The 22,407-nt window shown below is 43.3% G+C and overlaps 1 protein-coding gene across 3 annotated transcripts in view; it reads right to left on the reverse strand.

Moving 5' to 3' along the window:
- The window catches only part of IFT122 (intraflagellar transport 122), an 83,775-nt gene that overhangs the window by 46,983 nt on the left and 14,385 nt on the right, over positions 1 to 22,407 (reverse strand). For 2 of the 3 annotated variants that reach the window (XM_032149834.2, XM_058437339.1), the window contains exons 4-9: positions 17,268 to 17,346; positions 14,923 to 14,999; positions 12,297 to 12,363; positions 11,142 to 11,288; positions 9,191 to 9,367; positions 6,545 to 6,620 (exon numbers count right to left, since the gene is read on the reverse strand). In XM_032149834.2, the coding sequence (XP_032005725.2) occupies positions 6,545 to 6,620; positions 9,191 to 9,367; positions 11,142 to 11,288; positions 12,297 to 12,363; positions 14,923 to 14,999; positions 17,268 to 17,346 (623 nt within the window). The remainder of the gene's footprint in view (positions 1 to 6,544; positions 6,621 to 9,190; positions 9,368 to 11,141; positions 11,289 to 12,296; positions 12,364 to 14,922; positions 15,000 to 17,267; positions 17,347 to 22,407) is intronic. The other variant, XM_058437340.1, reaches the window with a different exon arrangement.

Below are 22,407 nucleotides of genomic sequence, written 5' to 3' on the forward strand. Positions count from 1 at the left end.
CTCTGCAAATATAGTTCTTCCTATAGTTCAATGGGTTCCCTCAGCTTTTCTCCACCTTTTTAAAAAAGTATTTTATAAAGCTGAGTTTATTCAGTTTAAAGACTGTCCTTTATTCTGCAACTACATCCATACTACTTCTCTTTATTTTTTAATTCTTGTTTATTTCAAGATGGGGTCTCACTCTGTCACCCAGGCTGGAGTGCAGTGGTGCAATTACGGCTCACTGCAGCCTTGAACTCCTGGACTCAAGCGATCTTCCTACCTCAGCCTCCTAAGTAGCTGGGACCATAGGTGAGTGCCACCATGCCTGGCAAATTTTTTCTTTTTTTTGAAAAAGGGTCGACTCTGTTGCCCAGGCTGGAGTGCAGTGGCACGATCTTGGCTCACTGCAACCTCCACCTCCCAGCTTCAAGTGATCCTCCTACCTCAGCCTCCCAAGTAGCTGGGACTACAGATGTGTGCCACCACACCTGGCTAATTTTTGTATTTTTTGCAGAGACAATGTTTCTCCTTGTTGTCCAGGCTAGTCTCAAACTCCTGAGCTCAGACGATCCACCCACCTTGGCCTCCCAAAGTGCTAGGATTACAGGAGTGAGTCATAGCTCCTGGCCTAAATTTTTTTATTTTTAAACTCTACGTTGAACCTTTTTAGGAACTGCTACACTTTTCAAAGTGAATGCACCATTTTATATTTGCATTAGCAGTGTATGAGGATTCCAATTTCTCCACTTTAGTGAGTGTGAATTATCTCATTGTGGTTCCAATTTGCATTTTCCTGATGGCTAATGATATGGGGCATCATTTCATGTGCTTATTGGCCACAGAGAAATGTCTCACTCTGTGGCTTAGGCTGGAATGCAGTCGTACGATCATAACCCAATGCAACCTTGAACTTCTGGGCTCAATTCCTCTGCCTCAGCCCCTCGCCACCCCCAGTAGCTGGGATATACTACCACACCCAGCTAATTAAAAATATATTTTTTTAGAGATGGGGTCCCACTATGTTACCCAGGTTGGTTCTGAACTTCTGTTCTCAAGTGATCTCCCTGTCTCTGCCTCCCAAAGCACTGAGATTACACGCGTGAACCACCATGCCCAGCCCTATCTTTATAGTTCTTTATATATTCCAGATACAAGTCCCTTATCAGATATATGAGTTGTAAAACTTCTCTCATTCTGTGAGTTGTCTTTTCTCTTTCTTGACGGTGCTTCCTCAGCTTCTAGGATGAAGGTCAAACTCCCGAGCTCAGCCCCAAGGTCATTCTCTCAGCCAAAATGAACTTGTAAGTTTCCTAAGCGGGCAATGCTTTTTCAGGCCTCCATATCCTCACAGGTGCTACACTCCACACAATTCCTAGACCCAGCCAGGAGTGCTCTTTCCCTCACTTTGTCTGCCAGGTGTCATCTCCTCTGGGAACATCTCCAATCCCCATCCCCTCATCCTCCCACAGTGCTTGTGCTCACCTATCCTATTGCACTTCTCTCGTTGCCTGTAGACACAGGGTTAATCAGGTGTGCCCCACTAAAGCCCAAGTTCCTTATTACCACTGGAGTTTTTTGCTGCCCCAAGGGTGTCTTTTGTGAATAAAAAGACTATTTGTGATTAACATTATTAAACTAATATTGAATTTATAAAAGAAATAACTTTAGGGAACTGGTTTCTCCTTAAGTTTTTTAAGTTCAATTTACAAATATTTTCCTATTTATAAATCTAGTTAAAGTGAACAGCCAATTGACTTTGACTGTTTAAGGAATTCAATTTTGAACAGATTATAAAATCCCTTAAATATCCAGTCCCATTTAAAACTTAGTTAAATTAATCCCCTTACACCAATTTAAACTGCAATTATAAGTTTAATACATTCAAATTTCCTTTCCTGTTTAGGAATTTCAAATGCCTAGCAACCAAAACTTTCCCTAGCACTTATCTGATGCTGAAAACCTAACAAGAAAACTAAAAATTCTTATGAATCACGACATGGAAGGCTAGCAGCTTCTGGAAATGGCTCAGTAGTTCCCATCAGACCAATTCTCCCACAAGTAACAACAATAAACTCCGGACCAACTATAAAAAACAACCATTTCAGGGCAACCAAAAGCAGGCAGGAACTGAAGACACATGCACATTTGGAAGAAGGGAACAAGCACTAGGTGAACTTCTCATTTTTTTTTTTTTTAAGGGTTTTTGCCTGAGGGCAGCCCTCTTCACCATCATGCTGGGTGAATATAGAATTTGAGAGGACGACAGCATCCGGAAAGTGAAGTGGAAAATCCCAGAAAAGAGAAGCAGAGCTTAAATTCTGCACATAAACTCCGCTGAATATCTGGAAACCCTTGAACTACAAACTGTGACAAGACGCCAAGCAGCCTAGCTACAGCTAAACAACTGCACAGAGATGTCAGCTGCTGACACCACTAAAAACATGGAGTTTTGATTTTGAGCCCAGCAAAGTAAACTGCCTGCTTAAACATATATACACACAAACATACACAATAATCTTCAAAGGAACATGATGGATATGAGTCTGTATGACATATTACTTACAATATTGAGTACAATTCAAAATTCCCCAAAGCAGGAAAATGTGAACCATATTCAAGGGAAAAAAATCAATGGAGAATGAACCATGATGACCCAGATGTTAGAAATAGCAGATGAGAATTTTTGTTTGCTTTTTGGGCACAGGTCTTACTCTGTCACCCAGGCTGGAGTGCAGTGGTAAGAGTTCACTGCAGCCTTGAACTCCTCAGCTTGGGAATACTCCCGCCTCAGCCTCCTGAGTTGCTAGGATAATGGGTGCCTGCCACCTCGCCTGGCTAATTTGTTTGTTTGTTTTTAGGGATGGAGTCTCTCTATGTAGCCCAGGTTAGTCTTGAACTCCTGGCCTCAAGCAATCCTCCCTCCTTGGCCTCCAAAAGTACTAAGATTACAGGCATGAGCCACCATGCCCAGCTGCAGATGAGAATTTTAAAAGAGTTATTATAACTATGGTTAAGGCTATAAAGAAAAATATGCTTGTAATGAATAAAAAGGAAAAAAGAACCAAATGGAAATTCTAGAAAAGGAAAAATGCAATAATAACTGAAACAAATATGCACTGAATGAGCTTAAGAGAAATATTAGAAGTTAAAGAAGAGTCAAGAAATTTAATACTGAATAATAGAAATCCTCCAATCTGAAGATCAGAGGGAAAAGAAGGGATTTAAAAAAATAATAACAGGGCCTCGATGACTTGGAGAACAATAACAAAAGGTCTAATGTAAATGTAATTAGAGTTCCGGAGGAAAGGAAAGAAGGGAGAAGAAATATTTCAAGAAACCATGGCCAAAATGTTTTCACATTTGGTGAAAGACAGAAAGATATCAATGTGTAGATTCAAAAAGCTCAGTGAACACCAAGAAGAAAAATGTAACATATTGCTTACGCATTCTAATATTGCTTAGGAACCTTAAATAATACACATTTTCAATATAATTCTTATATCTTTCCACTTAAAATCAGAAGTAGGCTAGATATGGTAGCTCACACCTGTATTCCCAGCAGTTTGGGAAGCCAAGGCAGAAGAATCATTTGAGCCCAGCAGTTTGAGACCAGCCTGGACAACATAGGAGACCCTAACTCTACAAAAAAAAAAAATTTTTTTTTAATTAGCAGGGTGTGGTGGCATGTGCCTGCAGTTCCAGCTACTTGGAAGGCCAAGATGGGAAGATTCCTTGAGCACAGGGGGATCAAGGCTGCAGTTAGCCATGATCATACCACTGCACGCCAGCCTGGGTAACAGGGTGAGACATTTTCTCAAAACATAAATAAAATCAGACATATAAAATTACTCAATACAACTTTTAAATGGTCATTGCAAGACTAATCTGATAGACATTCTAATATGGATTCTGGCATCAGTATGCCTGGGTTTCACCAGGGTGGACCACAGACTAAATGTGTGTCTTTAGGCAAATTTTTGAGCCTCTCTGTGCTTCAATTTTCTTACATGTAAAATGGTGATAACAGTATTTACCTCATAGGGTTGTTATAACGATTAAAATAGTTAATCCTTGTAAAGAGTTTATATAATGCCTGGAATTCAATAAATGTTTGCTATTATTATTATTAAGCCAGATCCTCTTAAGTATTACTAACACTTCAAATGACAAAAATACACAAATTATACCTCAGTCTAACACAGTCTAACACAAAAGTATGGGTTTGATTTACTTCATCATCCTATATTTAATTCTAAATCTTCCCAGATTGGGAAGGGAAGACACTTACCCACCAAGAAAACAATTTTACTGTCCCAAACAAGTTGGGGTTAGCATCTCAGCAGGTTAAGGTTGCTTATCATGCAGAAACTTTGGGCCACAACATGAGCTCTGGGGCTGCATACATGCAAGATATTTCCTGTGGCCCTCTGCCATGTTGAGCTCTTTTCTACTGTGGCCATAGCAACAAGACCCCATTCCCTCCCACTGCAGTGTGGTTATTTGCTTCCAAGAGTCTTCAGTACCCATATCCAGTGCCTCGTACACAGTAGGTGTGCCAATAAATATCTGTTGAATGATGACGTATACACATTAAGCAGATGAATAGAGAGGGCCAGGGAAACTAGATGATAGTTAATTAAAATGAGAGTTTTAGGAAATCAGCCATGGGAAACTGAGAAAACACTTCGTTATCTGCTCCCTTTATCTTTTCTTTACTCAAATACAAAAGAAATGACCAATGGTAAGGCAGGGGTAGAAGAAATGGCCCAAAAGCTGGGCTACACACATCTAAAACTCTTCCCTCTTACATGACATGTTTTGAGGAATAAGGATGCTACGAAATTAAAGGCTTCACTGCACAGGTTGCATTTCTCACTTGCTTGGCTGTGGTGTGAAACCTGTACCCAGCACCTTTACTCTAATCCTTGGCATTTCCTGCCTACTAATAAGTCATCCTACTACTATGCTCTCTATATTTTAATCCACCCTCCATGGAAACAAGCTATTCTTCTGAAGCAAGAATCTGTGATGCCACTTCCTGCCACCTATGGCTCCTGAATACTTATAGTATATGATGTTCAAACTTCTTATTCACACTACTCAGGTCCTTTATAATCACATCCCCGGCCAGGCGTGGTGGCAGCTCATGCCTATAATCCCAGCACTTTGGGAGACTGAGGCAGGCGGATCACCTGAGGTCAGGAGTTTGAGACCAGCCTGACCAACATGGAGAAACCCTCTAAAAATACAAAATTAGCCGGACATGGTGGCACATGCCTGTAATCCCAGCTACCCAGGAGGCTGAGGCAGGAGAATGTCTTGAACCCACAAGGCAGAGGTTGCAGTGAACCGAGATTGCACCATTACACTCCAGCCTAGGCGAAAGAGCAAGACTCTGTCTCAAAACAAACAAACAAAAAATCATAGGCCGGGCGTGGTGGCTCATACCTGTAATCCCAGCACTTTGGGAGGCCGAGGCAGGCATATCATGAGGTCAGGAGATTGAGACCATCCTGGCTAACACAGTGAAACTCCGTCTCTACTAAAAATACAAAAAATATTAGACAGGCGTGGTGGTGGGCGCCTGTAGTCCCAGCTACTCAGGAGGCTGAGGTAGGAGAATGGCATGACCCAGGAGGCAGAGCTTGCAGTGAGCCAAGATTGAGCCACTGCACTCCAGCCTGGGCCACAGAGTGAGACTCCGTCTCAAAAAAAATAAAAATAAAAATAAAAAAACAAAAAAAAAATCATATCCCCATGTTCCTCTTCAGCTCTGTCTTCAGGTCACAAAATCTGAGATGCAGTCACCTTGTACAACTCACCATTCTCTGAACTGTCATATATTTTCATTCCTTCCTGCCTTGATACATGCTATTTTTTTTCTGCCTGAAACACCATTCCCAATGTCCTCAGCCTAACTCAAAGATAGCCTGCTCAAAGATAACCTCTAACAAGACCTCCCATCTCTACCAAGTAGTGATGTTACCCTCTTTTGTGTCCCTAAAAGCTGTCTATCTGTACAGCCTTCTATTGTGTCACATACCACACCACATAGGGGCTCTTTGCTATCAAGTGTGTCTCCACCAGCCTGTGAGCTCTTGCAGGAGAGGCTATTACTTTCCCAACTCTATGTCAGCAGCTCCTTTATGAAAGGGCTTTCCTAAGTGGGTACTCATAAATGTTGGTTGAATGAAGGAAAGCGAATAGAGGAAAGTAAGGTCAAAACTAAGAGCTAGATTTTAAAGTCAAACCAATCTGGGTTTAACTCCTAGGCTCCACCATTTACAGCTGTGTGAGATCTTGGGCATATAATTTCACTGCTCTGAGTTCTGGTTTACTCATTTCTAAAAAGTTGATAAGGATAGTAGTACCCACTTCACTGGGTTTTATAAGAATAAAATAGGATAAAGTATGCAAAGCAGTGAGCACAGTATCTGGTATCACAGCAAATGCTCAATAAGCAGGAACTAACAATGATAATGTATAATTAATAGTAATAGAATCTCAGAAAATGAAAATATAACAGGCATGACTGCAACTGGATTTGTACAGGGCTACATACCTGTTTTCCACTCAGTTGGTAGAAGGAAACTTTCTGTCCCCAGTCAGCCACAGCCAAGATGTCATTACGTTCCTCTCTAATCAACAGAAGATAAAAGAGGTTATGAAGGGCCACAGCCTGCTGATGAGTATAGCTCTAAGGGCTTAAACAACAGGAACAAGAAAACCCTGGCCTCAGGTTGTCAAATGTTGTACAGCTTTACTGAGGCCAAAAGTTATAATTTGGGGCTGGGCACGGTGGCTCACGCTTGTAATCCCAGCACTTTGGGAGACCAAGGCGGGCGGATCATGAGGTCAGGAGATCGAGACCACGGTGAAATCCCGTCTCTACTAAAAATACAAAAAATTAGCCGGGCGTGGTGGCGGGCACCTGTAGTCCCAGCTACTCGGGAGGCTGAGGCAGGAGAATGGCGTGAACCCGGGAGGCAGAGCTTGCAGTGAGCTGAGATCGCGCCACTGCACTCCAGCCTGGGTGACAGAGCGAGACTCCGTCTCAAAAAAAAAAAAAAAAAAAAAAAAGTTATAATTTGGCCCAACCCATCAATCAGTCTTATGGGATGGAGCAGAGTTGAGGTTCAGCCTTCCTGGGATCTGCTGTTTCACTGAGTCCCCTGCTATGAGCTTATGGTGCTGGGGACACTGCTACAGCTGAAGAAGATAAACCTCTCATTTCACAGCTTACTGGGGAGCAACACTAAGGCAAGTCTGCAATATTGAGACTGCTTTTCTCTTACATACTAGAAAATGTGGGGAGATGGCAGAGAAACATCTCTTGCAGTACAAAGGCATTTTTTAATAGAAGGGAAACTTGCTTGCTCTTCCTGAAGAAAGAAAATTAACACCTAAAAATAGGTTCTCCTGCAGGCGGGGGTCCTTGCACAGGTGAAATGGTTTCTGACTGAATCTAATTTTCAAAAAAGAGCAATGGGCTCTCTGAAAACAAACAACTGTCTTTGAAACTGAGAACCTATGGGGATCAGTGCCATGGGGCTGGGACTGTAGGACCAGCACACAGGAGAAACTCCCTTGCCTGAGGCTGGAAAGCAAGCTACCTGGGAATCTAGTTCAAGAGAAAAGCAGCAGCCCGTGATGGCTCACGCTTGTAATCTCAGCACTTTGGGAGGTTGAGGCAGGTGGATCACCTGAGGTCAGGAGTTTGAGACCAGCCTGGCCAACATGGGGAAACCGTATCTTTACTGAAAATACAAAATTACTTGGGTGTGGTGTCGCGCGCCTGTAATCCCAGCTACTCCAGAGGCTGAGGCACAAGAATCACCTAGAACCCGGGAGGCGGAAGTTGCAGTGAGCCAAGATCGTGCCACTTCACTCCAGCCCGGGTGACAGAGCCAGACTCTCTCTCTAAAAAAAAAAAAAGGAAGGCATTCCTAGCCTTTGAGGCTGGGTCTTAACCTAATGTTGCCTCTTTGTTTATTAATTCCAGCTTTTCTGATCCCCAGTGTCTTGTGGTCACCTGGTAGCACCACTGGATATGTAGGCAGGCAAGGTAAAGCCTTGTTTGTAAAACCCAGCCAAGAGTGGTAAATGTCATAGGCACTAACTCAAAACTAAGGGAAAAGAGACAAAGACCGAGAGGGATGTTAATGAGGGAGCCTGCAGGTGATCTTTGTGTGACTGGCACTGGAGTCCAAAGTCCAAACACAATCCAGGAGCCCAGCCCACCAGTGAGCCCTCTTGGGGAGGCCACATATGGCTCTGGGCTGGGCTCAGTCCTTGTGAGATGGATTAGTGATTTTCAACCCCCTTTTTCCTCCTGGGGCAGTAGGATTCTTTACGAAACAAAAACTCATGTTGAAACAATCAAAGGCACTGAGATAGGGACCCAAAGCCATACTTTCCTCCTTTACTTGTCCCCACTTCCCAGCCCCCATGACCTCAGGGTGGGATTCTTCCAAGGAAACTCAGGTACCACGGAAAACAGTTTGGAAAGTCCCAAGCTAGATCTCTACTGCCCAACTGAGATATCCTGGCTACCCCAGCTTTCCCTACTCTGGCCTGCCCATGTTTTCCCTACAGGCAATCTCGACTGAAGAGAAGAAAGAATGACTGGACAGCCCGGATTTGGGAGTGAAGACTGTGGCTAAGGTAAGGGCTTCCTCTCTGACATGCATCCTAGAAAACGTAAGGTAAGGTAAGGGATAGTGTGGGAACAGGCTAAGAAATGTGTCCAGTAATAGAAGAAGTGTCGAATGATGGGGCATCCACAAAAGGGCACACTCTTCAGCCATTAAAAATCATGTTCAAAGGACTTCTAATGTTACTGGAAAGGGTTCACACTAAGTGAAAAAAAAAAAAGCAGAATATGACTTAATTATATGAACACACTAAAAGACTAAGGAGAAATACACTAGATTGCTAACAGGGATTTCCTCAGGGGATGGGGTTTTATCAGAAAAGTTGAACTTTCTCCTTTAGTCTTTTCAGTATTTCCTGTAGTTTCTCACAGGATCACTTTATAACTCACACACAAGTTTTAAGGGTGTGTCTCCTTGTTTTGAAGGTGCTTTCACCCACAGTTCCCCCTAGTCCCTGCACTCCCTTGGCCAAGGAGCTTAACATCTGTCCTGGTAAATCTGTGTGGGGCCTGGGCCCTTACCAGAAGGGTTCCCACTCATTGGGACACACTCACAAGTTGTCGTCCCTGGGACTGTCGTCTTCTTCCTCTGGTTCTTCCTCCTCTGCCTCACTACCCTGACTACTGTACACTGCTGACTTCAGAGTGGAAGAGATTTCCTGAATATATCTGTTGACAATGACATCCTCGGCATCCTCATTCTCTCTGTTCATCCAGAAACTCTCCCATCGGCTGTAGACAGTAAGTAGTTGTTCAAAATTACATTGCCTAGAACTACACTAAAACTATAATTTAAAATCCTGTCAAGGAGCCCCTGGGGGCCGGGTGCAGTGACTCACGCCTGTAATCCCAGCACTTCCGGAGGCCGAGGCAAGTGAATCGCCCAAGATCAGGAGTTCAAGACCAGCCTGGCCAACATGGTGAAACCCTGTCTCTACCAAAAATACAAAAAATTAAACAGGTGTAGTGGCATGTGCCTGTGATCCAAGCTACTCTGGAGGCTGAGGTGAGAGGATTGCTTGAATCTGGGAGGCGGAGGTTGCAGTGAGCCAAGATCGCATCACTGCACTCCAGCCTGGTTAACAGAGTGAGACCCCGTCTCAAAAAAAAAAAAAAAAAAAAGATAATAAAAATAAAAAATAAAAGAAGCCCCTGAACCCCACCTGGAGGAGGACAGCCACCAGGTATACAGGGCCTCCTGCTTCTCATGAATTAAAAATGGTAGCCTAGAGCCACCAAGTCCTCTGCAGCCACAAATCAAACAGCAGGAACTCTGGGGCAGGCTAATGGCCTTTGATAGCATTAGACATGCATGGTACAGCATGGGCCAGACAAAATTATTCAGGAAGAAGCATAATAACCTTCCAAACAACCTTCTAAATCAAGTAGGCAACCATCTGTAAAATGACATTGAGCTGGTAAACAAGTAGGACCTTTAATTTACTTTCAGAGGACTCTGTAAAGGATATTGATGGTTTAATAATATTATAGGATATATAAAGAGCATATAAGGTCAGGTGCAGTGGCTCATACCTGTAATCCCAGCACTTTGGGAGGCTGAGGTGGGTGGATAACCTGAGGTCAGGAGTTCAAGACCAGCCTGGCCAACATGGTGAAACCCCGTCTCTACTAAAAATACAAAAAATTAGCCAGGCGTGGTGGTGACAAAAAATTAGCCAGGCCTGGTGGCAGGCACCTGTAATCCCAGCTACTCAGGAGGCTGAGACAGGAGAACTGCGTGAACCCGGGAGGTAGAGGTTGCAGTGAGCTGAGATTGCGCCATTGCACTCCAGGCTGGGCAACAGAGCGAGGCTACATCTCAAAAAAAAACAGAAGAAAAGAAAAAGAGCATGTAATTAGTTTACTCTCAAAGTCACATGGACATAGGAAAGTGTGTATAAAATTTGAGAAGATAGGTGCCAATTGTTCGTGTATCTCTAGGCTTTAGGGACGTCTGTAGACTTAATTTTGACTTTCTGACAAGGGCAAAAAAAGGCTCATGAAAAAGCTATTTATTAACAGGTGGGCACATATTCTGCCCAAACTTGGAGGGAAGAACTGAAAAGGGAAAGGCAAAAATAAAGCCACAGCAAAGAGCTCCACTATTGATTCATAAAGAAATGGTCCTGCTGCATCACTCACACACCACACACACACATACACACACCATACTCATGTACATGTGCACATACACATATGTGTGCATGCACATGTGCACACACACATACGCCACACACACACTTTGTCCTGGCCTAAATAGCTCGTCTGCTTTGCTAAAATCTCCAGGATTCATTCCAAAACTCAACTTCTGAGGAGGCTCTTAATAAATTCCATACATTCTCAGGTAGCAGGACTGTTAAAAAAAAATCCATACAAATGGGGTGGGTTCTAAAACAGACCATTCAAGTGAGGTGAGAAGCCTTTGAATGTAGGGAGACCTCAGGAAGACAAAAAGCCCTTCTTCGTGATGGTGTTTGTTCTAGAGGGAGGACAACTTTAAGAGTACCTTGAAGGGTTCCAGCAGATGGACCATACTGGTGAGAGGGAGCCCCCTGGCCGCTCGATCTTCACTTTCTCCTCACCATTTTTGTTCCGTATGCTGATGATCCCATTGAACATCCCCAGCGCCAGGTACTGACCATCATTTGTCCAGCTGTGCACACAACCAACAAAAGGCATGAGAATAGGGGAAGCACCCCACAGAAGGTAAAACTAGTGAGGATGATGCCTTGGTTTGAAATAAAAGTCTGATGAGGCAGCAACAGCTGGGATATGGTTTCATTATTGCCAGTCCTGACATAAAGTCAGAGGATCAAACTTAAAATGCTATTTAATTCTGTAATGAACAGTGAGAAGTGAAGGCACCATTTGGTGCCTTTTTCTGAGCTCCCCCAGCCCTCTGTACATACCTCTATGACAGCCCTTAGCTTGTGCCTACATCTCTGGGCCAGCCACCACTTCCCACTCTCCATCTCAATCCCCTCCCATTTAAAGAGCACCTTAAGAACAGACTTGGTGTCTTCCAACCCCTAGAATAGTGCTTGCTTTGTAGAAGGTGCTCAACAGATGCTGAATGGAAGGGATATACTCCTAGAAGCTGAACAGCAAGAATAGCTACCATTTAGAGGGTCTACTGTACGCCAGGTACTGTCCTGCACGCTTTACACTCATGAGTTTGTGTGCATTTCACAACAATCTCATCAAGTCAGTATTTTTATCCCTATTTGTCAGATGAGGAACATAAAGCTCCAGCTCAGAAAGATTTAGTAACTTTCCTGAGGTCACATGGCCTGTCAATGACAGATTCTGGATTCTACTCCAGGTCTAGCATCAAAGTGTGGGAGGGAAAGCTTTCTTCCCCACACATGCTGCGTGGACAATGACAGCCTCACGTTTTCAACAAGCCTCCACTCAGTATAGCTGGATGTTGAGGTTTGTTGCTAGGTAACTGCAGGAAGGCAACTTGCAGTTCTCTTTTGCTTCATGATCAAAGGCACAAGTCTTTCCCAACGAGGAGACGAAAAAAGAAGAAGAAAGGAAATACAGAGGCCTAAACCAACTACTTAACACAAGACCTTCTCTGCTGCATGAAATAATTGGATTTTGAGAGTCTGTGTGGAAGATGAAGGAACATAAATCTTGTCGTCAGAGCTGCACTTACCTGCAGCAGATGATCTTGCTGTTTGATTTGTGTTTAGAGACAGACTTCTGTTCAGGAGACCACAACCCTTCAATGCACAATAATATAAAAGAAGATGGATTGGTTGGAATACTACCCAGCAATAAAAAGGAACAAATAATTGAAACATACAAAAACTTAGATGGATCTCCAGGACTTTATGCTGAATGAAAAAACATAATCTCAAAAGGTCATATACTGTACGATTCCATTTATATAACATTCTTGAATGACAAAATTATAGAAATGGAGAACAGATTTGTGGTTACCAGGGTTTGGAGATAACTGGAGGTAAGGTGAGTAGATATGACAGTAAGTGGTAACTGCATGGTGATGGCTTAGTTCTGTGTTGCACTGGTGGTAATCTACACATGCGATAAAACAACAGAACTATATAATATACACACTTTGTGCCAGTCTCAGTTTCCTGGTCTTGATATTGTATAATAGTTACATAAGATGGATCCATTGGGGGAAACCGGATGAAAAGTACATAGACTTCTTGGTACCATTTTTCTAACTTACTATGAATCTATAATTCTTTCAGAAGAAAAATAAGATAGATTGGTAAAGTTCTAGCCAACTTTTCAGGGATTTGACTCTCAAAGAAATGACAATTTCACTGTTCATAACTCTGACATTGCAACCAGAGTATAACCTAGCATTTAAAATAACAATGATGCTTTCTGAAAATCTAGTTTTCTTTCATAGGTCTCAATCACAACACATGACCCTATCTAAGCTGTGCCTCTTCCATGGCACACTGGTCACCTAAGGCTTGCTCCCCCCTGTCCCAGATGCTCTGGCTCAGTGCCTCACAGCAACAAGTGTATGTCTAGACAACATAAGCAAATTCTTCTATTTGCCAAGTTGCGAAGTACCATCAAGAAGGTAACTCCAGTGCACAAATATATAGCCAAGTGCAACATCAAACAAGTTGTTATTTTTTGCCTTTCCCCTGGTCCAGAATGCTTCCTCCAAACATTTTGACTTGTGCATATGTTATCTGTGTTCCACTAAGCCTGCCTGGAGCCCCCAGCTGGAAGAAACTCTTTCCTCCTGGGCCTCCTTCAGCAGTGCTTAGCAGAGCAGGCTCTGTATGCAATCACCTGGTCTAAGGTCCAAGCCCTGGTTCCTCCACTTAACTAGCTAAGGGACCTCTACCTCTTTTTCATCAGTACGGTGGGAATGAGCATAATACCTGACACCTCAGGGACTGTCATAAAGCTCAAATAGAAATTCATTTCTAATCCTTAGAACAGGGCCTAGCACACTGCAAGCATTCAACAAACACTAGTACTTAATATTACATTTTTTAAAATCCCACCTTCCCCTAAGACCACAAGCTCCTTGAGAGTAGGGATTCTATTTTGTCTTTTTTTTTTTTTTTTTTTTTTTTTTTGAGACGGAGTCTCGCTCTGTCACCCAGGCTGGAGTGCGGTGGCGCTATCTCGGCTCACTGCAAGCTCCGCCTCCCGGGTTCCCGCCATTCTCCTGTCTCAGCCTCCGGAGTAGCTGGGACTACAGGTGCCCGCCACCACGCAGGGTTAATTTTTTTGTATTTTTAGTAGAGACAGGGTTTCACCGTGGTCTCGATCTCCTGACCTCGTGATCCGCCCGCCTCAGCCTCCCAAAGTGCTGGGATTACAAGCGTGAGCCACCGCGCCCGGCCTTGTCTTTTTAATATTCCAGTGTAAGCACACACACCAGTGCTTTACATGAAGAAAATGCTATATGTTAAACAAATGACAGGCCTTTTTCCATGTACTTATACAACTGGCTTTCAATTCCATTCTCTCTTTTGAACCTCAGAACCAGAACCGTACCAGTGAGACACAGTGAGTAGCATGCACCTTTTAGGTAAGAGAACTGAAACACTGAGAGGGATTAGGCCTCCGACTCCTCATCTAGTGACTTCATTGTATCCACTAGCAAGGAACACAGACTGATAGAGCTGAAAACAGAATCAACCATTAATGGAAATAACCTACAAGCCTCTGCCCAATTTCACTCCCTTCCTCCCTCCATAGACATTTTACTGACACCTCTTTTGTGCCAGTACTACACCAGTGCTGTAATGCTGGCACGGGACCGTGGCCAGGATGAACTCCTCAAGGTGTTCAGCCCCTTAGGGAGGACAGCTACAGCCACCTAAACAACTAATGATGACAAACTGCACAAGAAGTACAACTGCAACAGTGAAGAATTTCACATACACATAGATGTGGGTCAATACAAAGGTGAGGACAACTGCACTGTCTCTGCCAGGGTGAGTCAGGGAAGGCTTCCCAGAGGCAGCAACACCAAGGGAAGGCTTCTCAAAGGCAGCAACACCAAGTTATGCCTGTGCCCTCCCAATCTTCTTACCATTTCCTTTGCTGGGGCCCTTCGTGTAGTCTCTGATGTCTTACCAGAGTAAAGGTCACCATTCACTGTCTTGGTTTCCACACAATTTAAAGAATAATTGTCAGCCTCCCCTCAGCCATTGAAGGTAGAGAAGTAGTATTAACTCTCTCAGGATAAAATCACCATATTCTGAATGCATTTCAGCATTTTTAGCCCAGATTTTCAGTTATTCCATGACAGGACATCAGGAATCAGAACGTACCAAAGTCACTGGAGGAACAAGATGCCAGTTGATGAGTAATAGGATTGTAGGAGACACATTGTATAGCATCATTGTGCCTGGGAAGTAAACAACTGTAGATTACTATGCAGCAAACCACAAACACATTTCAGTGGCTACAACTGAAGATTTTAATAATGAGCCCACAACCTCTGACTTTAGACCACATGCTCTTCCGCAAGTGACCAACAAAAAGCACAGAAATTAATTCTCCTACTCCTAAAGAATTAATTCTCCTTCTCCTCATCCACTGTTTTCTTATTTATAGAGATGGGGACTCACTTTTGGCCAGGCTGGTTTTGAACACTTGGCCTCAAGCAATCCTCCCACCTTGGCCTTTAGGTGCTTTATTTGTGGCTGTTATTCTTACTGTTTTGTGGAGGCCCAGAAACATAAGATGGAGGTGCAATGAAGACATCACAGACCAAGATCTGGAAACATGACAAATCCTTAGACCACAATGAAAGCTGAGCAAATCATGTACCATGCATGGCGTCTCAGCCCCAGTTTTAGTCCTTCCCTTGTGGGTAATGCTTTACTTACAACTTCACTCATTCATTCATTCCTTCAAAAATTGTTTGTTGATTTGTACACCCATGTTCATAGCAGCATTATTCATAATAGCTAAGAAGCGGAAGCAACACAAGTGTCCATCAACAGATGAATGGATAAAGAAAATGTGGTCTATATATACAACAGAATAATATTCAGACTTAAAAAGGAAGGAAGCTGAGCCCAGTGGCTCACACCTGTAATCCCAGCAGTTTGGGCGGCCAAGGGAGAAGGATTGCTTGAGCTCAGGAGTCATAGTGAGACCTCGTCTTCATAAAAAATAATAATAATAAAGAAAAAAAGGAAGTAAATTCTGACACGTGCTACAACACGGATGAGCCTTGAGGACATTACGTGAAATGAAATAACCCAGCCACGAAAGAACAAATATTGTATGACTCTACTTATATGAGGTATGTAAAGCAGTCAAATTCAGAGAGACAGAAAGTAGAATGGTGGTTTTCAGGGGTTGGGGGTAGGAGAGTAGGGTGAGTAGATATTTGAAGGATACAGAATTTTAGTTTAGCAGGATAAAAGAGTTTGGGAGATTGGTTGCACAACAATGTAAATGTATTTAACATTAAACTGTAAACTTAAAAAGTAGTTAATATGATAAATTTTATGTCATGTATATTTTACCACAGTTGAAAAGAGGCCAGGTGCAGTGGCTCATACCTGTAATCCCAGTACTTTAAGAGGACTGCTTGAGCCCAGGAGTTCAAGACCAGTATGGGCAACAAAGTGAAACCCTGTCTCTACCAAGAAAATAAAAATTTAAAAATTGGCCAGGTGTGGTGGTGTGCACCTGCAGTTCCAGCTATTTGGGAAGCTGAAGTAAGAGGATTATTTGAGCCTGGGAGGTTGTAGTTGCAGTGAGCTAGGTACCACTGCACTGTAGCCTGGAAGACAGAGGAAGACTGAAAAGGAATGAGGGAAGGAAGGAAGGAAGGAAGGAAGGAAGGAAGGAAGGAAGGAAGGAAGGAAGGAAGGAAGGAAGGAAGGGCGTGGTGGTGGGCGCCTATAGTCCCAGCTACTCAGGAGGCTGAGGCAGGAGAATGGCGTGAACCCGGGAGGTGGAGCTTGCAGTGAGCTGAGATCACGCCACTGCACTCCAGCCTGGGCAACAGAGCAAGACTCCGTTTCAAAAAAAGCAAAACAAGACAAAAAATAGATGCAGTATCTGCTCTTATGGAACTTACAGGCTGATGAGCAATACTGATCAGTCACCAGAATAAATCTAAAACTGCAATTGTGAGAAATGCCTCGAAAGAGACCTGCTCCAGTCTAGAGAGGCTGGAAAGTCCTTACAAAGAAAGTGACATTTGAGTCTGAGATTTGCAGGGTAAGTAGGGACCAACTAGTAGAGGAATAGGGGAAGAACACAGCAGATCCCCAACAGTAAGAGGAGGCCTGGAGCACACTGACCCCAAGCTTCTGACATCTGACTCTGGGTGGATATAAGGCCATTCTCTGAGACAGGGACACTGGAAGATGACAGGTTGGGGGTGGGATAAAGTCTACAATGTCAGATGAACTGAGATGAGCTACATGAAAGCACCTAGCCCATTGCCGGCCACGCCAGTAAGTGGCCAAGAAATATTCATTAACTTATTCACTACTGAACCTTCCTATACCAACCACACACACCCACAACTTAATTTCAAGTTCAATTTAAGAGAAAAAAGTTTTCTCCTGCATCTTTTCTAAGAGGCTTTTGCTGCAATTATTCAATAAGCATCAAACTCATAATACTGTACACCTAAATGGTTACTTACGTGTACTTCAGAATGCCTTCCAGTTTTGATGTCCAGATAATGACGCTTTTGTCAGCTGATCCAGAAGCAAAGCGCTTGCCTAAAAGTGTTTTTAAAATGGAAAGTCTTACATTTATCTTAAACCAGCATTTCCCAGAGAGAATTCTTTAGAAAACTAGTTCTTTAAGGTACCTAATAAGTGTTAGCTTCTTTACTACTTCTTATCAGTACTGGGAGGCAGGACCTTGGAGTCAGAATATTTGGGTTCCAAACCTGCTTTGTCTGACACTGAGTAAACAAAGATGTATTGGGGGCCTACTACATGTAGCTGTCATGTTCTGTGCTAGGGATTAAGTAATGATTAAAACACACATGATCCCTACTTTCATAAAGTTCAGTTTAGTGTAAGAAGTACACATCAAATTAATCTAACACACATACAACATGGTAAGACACAGATCCTATGAAAGAGAATAACTGGGGAACCTGATTTACTTTTTTACTTAAATTTTTATTTTTGACAAGTAATAATTATATCTACTTATAAAGTACAATGTGATATTTTATAATACATACATATTGAAGAATGATTAAGCTAATTAACATATCCATCACTGCAGATACTTATTTTTTATAGTGAGAACATTTAAAATCTATTCCTGGCCGGGCACGGTGGCTCACGCCTGTAATCCCAGCACTTTGGAGGGCCAAGGTGGGTGGATCACGAGGTCAGGAGATGCAGACCATCCTGGCTAACACAGTGAAATCCTGTCTCTACTAAAAATACAAAAACAAAATTAGCCGGCCTGGTGACAGGCACCTGTAGTCCCAGCTACTCGGGAGGCTGAGGCAGGAAAATGGCGTGAACCCGGGAGGTGGAGCTTGCAGTGAGCCGCGATCGCGCCACTGCACTCCAGCCTGGGCGACAGAGCAAGACTCCATCTCAAAAAAAAAAAAAAAAAAACACTATTCCTGTACCAGTTTTGAAATATACGCTATTATTAACTGTGGTCACCATGCTGTGCAACAGATCTCAAAAATGTACTCCTTTTGTCTGACTGAAACTACCCTTTGGTCGACATCTCCTGGGGCACCTAATTTAGATGAGGGAAGGTTTCTCTAAGGATGAGATCCTTCAGTGGAGACCTAAAGGATGAGCAGAGCTTAGCCAGATGTAGAGAGGAGAAAGACCCATCCACATGTTTGGAACAGATGTGCAAAGGCCCTGAAGCAGGAAAAGCCTGGCATGTCTGAGGGAATGAGCGGAGTCATCATGGAAGTGAGGGAAGAGTGAGGTGGGTTGTGGAAAGATCTCTTGGGACCTCAGGGACACAGTAGAGGCCTTCCTCTTTATCCTAAAGCAATGGGAAGCCAAAGAGAGGTTTTAAGCAAAGAGTGATAGATCAGATTTGCATTTTCATACTACTTGGGCTTTATGAAGGAACAGACTGGAGAGAGGCAACATATAACAAGTAATTTGTTATTAATTACACTGTTACACATTTATAAGCATTTGGAAGAGGATCATGGTACCACGGCAGCAAATAACGGGGTCTTCACCTACTCTGGTGAGAGATGAAGATTAAAAGGTAAGTATGCGCCACATTCTGTACATCTTAAGGACTTTTAGACTTTATTCACAGGGCAAGTGGAAGGTGACCTTGGGCAAGTCACTGTTCTCTGAGCCTCAATGCCTTCATCTGAAACACAGAGGAACAATATCTTCCTCAGAGTCTTTTTGTGGGAGTCAACTAAGATAGTATCTGTAAAGTACCTTTTTTTTTGAGACTAAGTCTCACTCTGCTGCACAGGCTGGAGTGCACTGGCACGATCTCGGCTCACCGCAACCTCCGACTCTTGGGTTCAAGTGATTATCCTGCCTCAGCCTCCTGAGTAGCCGGGACTATAGGCGCCCACCACCACACCCGGCTAATTTTTTGTATTTTTAGTAGAGACAGGGTTTCTCCATGTTGGGCAGGCTGGTCTCGAACTCCTGACCTCAGGTGATCCACCTCCCAAAGTGCTGGGATTACAGGCATGAGTCACCATGCCTGGCCCTTTTTGAGATGGAGTCTAGCTCTGTCACCCAGGCCAGAGAGCAGTGGCATAATCTCGGCTCACTGCAACCTCCGCCTCCCAGGTTCAAGCAATTCTCCTGCCTCAGCCTCCCAAAGTAGTTGGGATTACAGGCACACACCGCCATGCCCGGCTAATTTTTATATATTTAGTACAGACGAAGTTTCACTGTGTTGGCCAGGCTTGTCTCAAACTCCTGACCTCGTGATCCACCCACCTTGGCTTCCCAAAGTGCTGAGATCACAAGCATGAGCCACGTAGCAGGTGATGGTGATGAAAAGCATAAGCTTTGGGCTCAGAGTCTCTGGGTCAGAATTCCTAGAGATCTCATTGACCAGCTGCATGACCCAAACAAGCTACTGAAGAGCTCTATGCTTTCATTTCCTTATTTGAAAAATGGATACAACGTTAGTATTTACCTCATGGTTGGTGTGAAGATTAAATGAGTGTATGTATGTGTGCACATACAGTTGACCCCTGAACAACATGAGTTTTAACTACATGAGTCCACTTTTATATGTGAATTTTCTTTTGCCTCTGTCTCCCTGGCACAGCATTACCAATCCCTCTTCCTCCTCCTCCTCCTCCTCCTCAGCCTATTCAACCTGAAGACAATGAAGATGAAGACCTTTATGATAATCCACTTCCATTTAATGAAGAGTAAATATATTTTTCTTTTTTCTCAATTAACATTTTATCTAGCTTACTTAAGAATACAATATATAATCCATATAATATTAAAAATGTGTTAACTATGTTACAGGTAAGGCTTCTGGTCAACAGTAACCTATTAATAGTAAAGTTTTGGGGGGTTCAGAAATTACATGCAGATTTTTTATTGCACAGGTAGTGGCACCCCTAACCCCTATGTTGCTTAGAACTGGGCCTGGAATAGAATAAAAAAAAATTAGCTATTTCTATTATTTCTTCATATTATATTGTTTTTCTTGAACAAAAAAACTATGTCTTACATACTTTTATATCATGGTTGCTCATTAAATACTTATTAAACTTGGGCCAGGCGCGGTGGCTCACGCCTGTAATCCCAGCACTTTGGGAGGCCAAGGTGGGTGGATCATGAGTTCAGGAGTTTGAGACAAGCCTGACCAACATGGTGAAACCCTGTCTCTACTGAAAATACAAAAATTAGCTGGGCGTGATGGCACGCGCCTGTAGTCCCAGCTACTCAGGAGGCTGAGGCAGGAGAATCATTTGAAGCAGGGAGTCGGAGGTTGCCACGAGCCGAGATTGCATCACTGCACTCCAGCCTGGGCGACAGAGCGAGACTTCATCTCAAAAAAAACCAAAAAAAACTTATTAAACTTAAGGGAGAAATCAGAAACAAGCAGACTTAAAGAGCAAAGCTGGAATTCAGTGTATCTCAATCTTCAGGTCTAAGAGAAAAAACCAGTTCTGAGGACTAAAAGACTTCTTAATCATTATACAGGTGTCATGAAGAGGCAGCATGATACACTAGAAAGAACTAGGGCTCTGCAGTCAGAGGACCTGAGTTAGGCCTGCCTCTGCCACCATCACCTGTAATTGCTCCAAGTCTGTTTTCTCATCTTTGAGCAGAGATAAGAGTCCCCTTGCTGCCTGCTTCAGAGAGTTGTTGGGAGCATCAAACGAAATGTGTGTGACAGGACTCTGCAAAGTGCTGTGCAAATGCCACTACTGATGGGTCACACTCTGACATCCTCAAGTGCCTTAATGGTGTTGCACGTCAAAGAGCCCTGCTATGCTTATAAACACCAGAGGCACCAGAGGCCCAATAGCTCTTCTGTACCTACTGGGCCTTATACTGGGCCCTGGACTGGCCCACGTTCCTCAACAGCCGCTAGGATGAGACAGAAACAGTTCAGCTCTCCAGGCTCCCTCCTCACAGGTCTCCCTAAAACATTATTCTGAACTTGAAGTCAAACATGCACACGCACACACACACACACACACACACACAAATATGACTACCATGGTATGGCACACCTGACTATGAAGCAAGAAATTAGTTTTGTCTTTGGGCCAATCTGCTGCATGGCCTTGGCAAGTCACACGACTTGTCTTTTTTTTTTTTTTTTTTTAGAGACGGAGTCTAGCTCTGTCACCCAGGCCAGATTTTAGGCAGTCTCACTATGTTGCCCAGGCTGGTCTCAAACTCCTGCCTTAAGCAATCTTCCCAACTCAGGCTCCTGGAGCTTTAGGATTACAGTAGGATTACAGGCATGAGCCACCGTGCCCGGCCAATTGTTTATGTCTTTATGCAGGGCTAAAGTGAAGAGACTGGACTAATCAGACTAAAATTATATGCACGAAATTCTGCATATACATGAAGAATTTGCAGCTTTTTAGAAAGTGGTCTAAAGCTTCCATCTGATTACCAAAGAGGCCCATCAGCCAAAAGAAGTTAAAAACCTGGGACTGGAATAATCTCCAAGGTTCGTTCAAGCATTATAATATTACAATTTTGTGACTTCTTGGCAGTGGCTACAGAATGTTCTCTCTAAATGTTATCCATCTGACACATGAAGAAATCGTGACTCAGACTCAATAACCAACTCAAACTCACAGAATTCTGGTGTTGGGTTGGGGTTGGAACTCACAACTGTCTCATTCCGAAGCCCATGTTCTTCCCACTAATCCTATGCTGTGGGACAACATGGATTTATTTTAAAATAAATTTAAATCTCAGTTTCATGCACCACTTCCCTTCCTTCCCAACCCACCTGGTACCCCAACTGTAACAATCCTTCAACCCCACCAGAACCTACTACTTCTCCATTGCTGTCCTCTCTCCCTTCATTATTCAGCCAACAATTCAAGGTTAATGTACATCATTATTTATCTGTATACACTTTCTGCTCCCTTGCCCTCCTACTTCATCTTCAAATGTGCTTGCAAAACCACCTCTGGTTAAATTCACTCTTCTGCCTCTACAACTATGCAGCTCAAAATGGCTGGAGAAAAAGAAACAATCACACCAACTAATCTCACTTTCAATTCATGATCACAACCTTCAAGAGGACCCTTCATGTCACTGGGGATCTCACTACACCTCCTGGGTCCACTCACTCTCCCATTCTCTGAGGCA

This window comes from Hylobates moloch, unplaced genomic scaffold (genome assembly GCF_009828535.3).
Source record: "Hylobates moloch isolate HMO894 unplaced genomic scaffold, HMol_V3 SCAFFOLD_4, whole genome shotgun sequence".
Classification (NCBI taxonomy): domain Eukaryota; kingdom Metazoa; phylum Chordata; class Mammalia; order Primates; family Hylobatidae; genus Hylobates; species Hylobates moloch.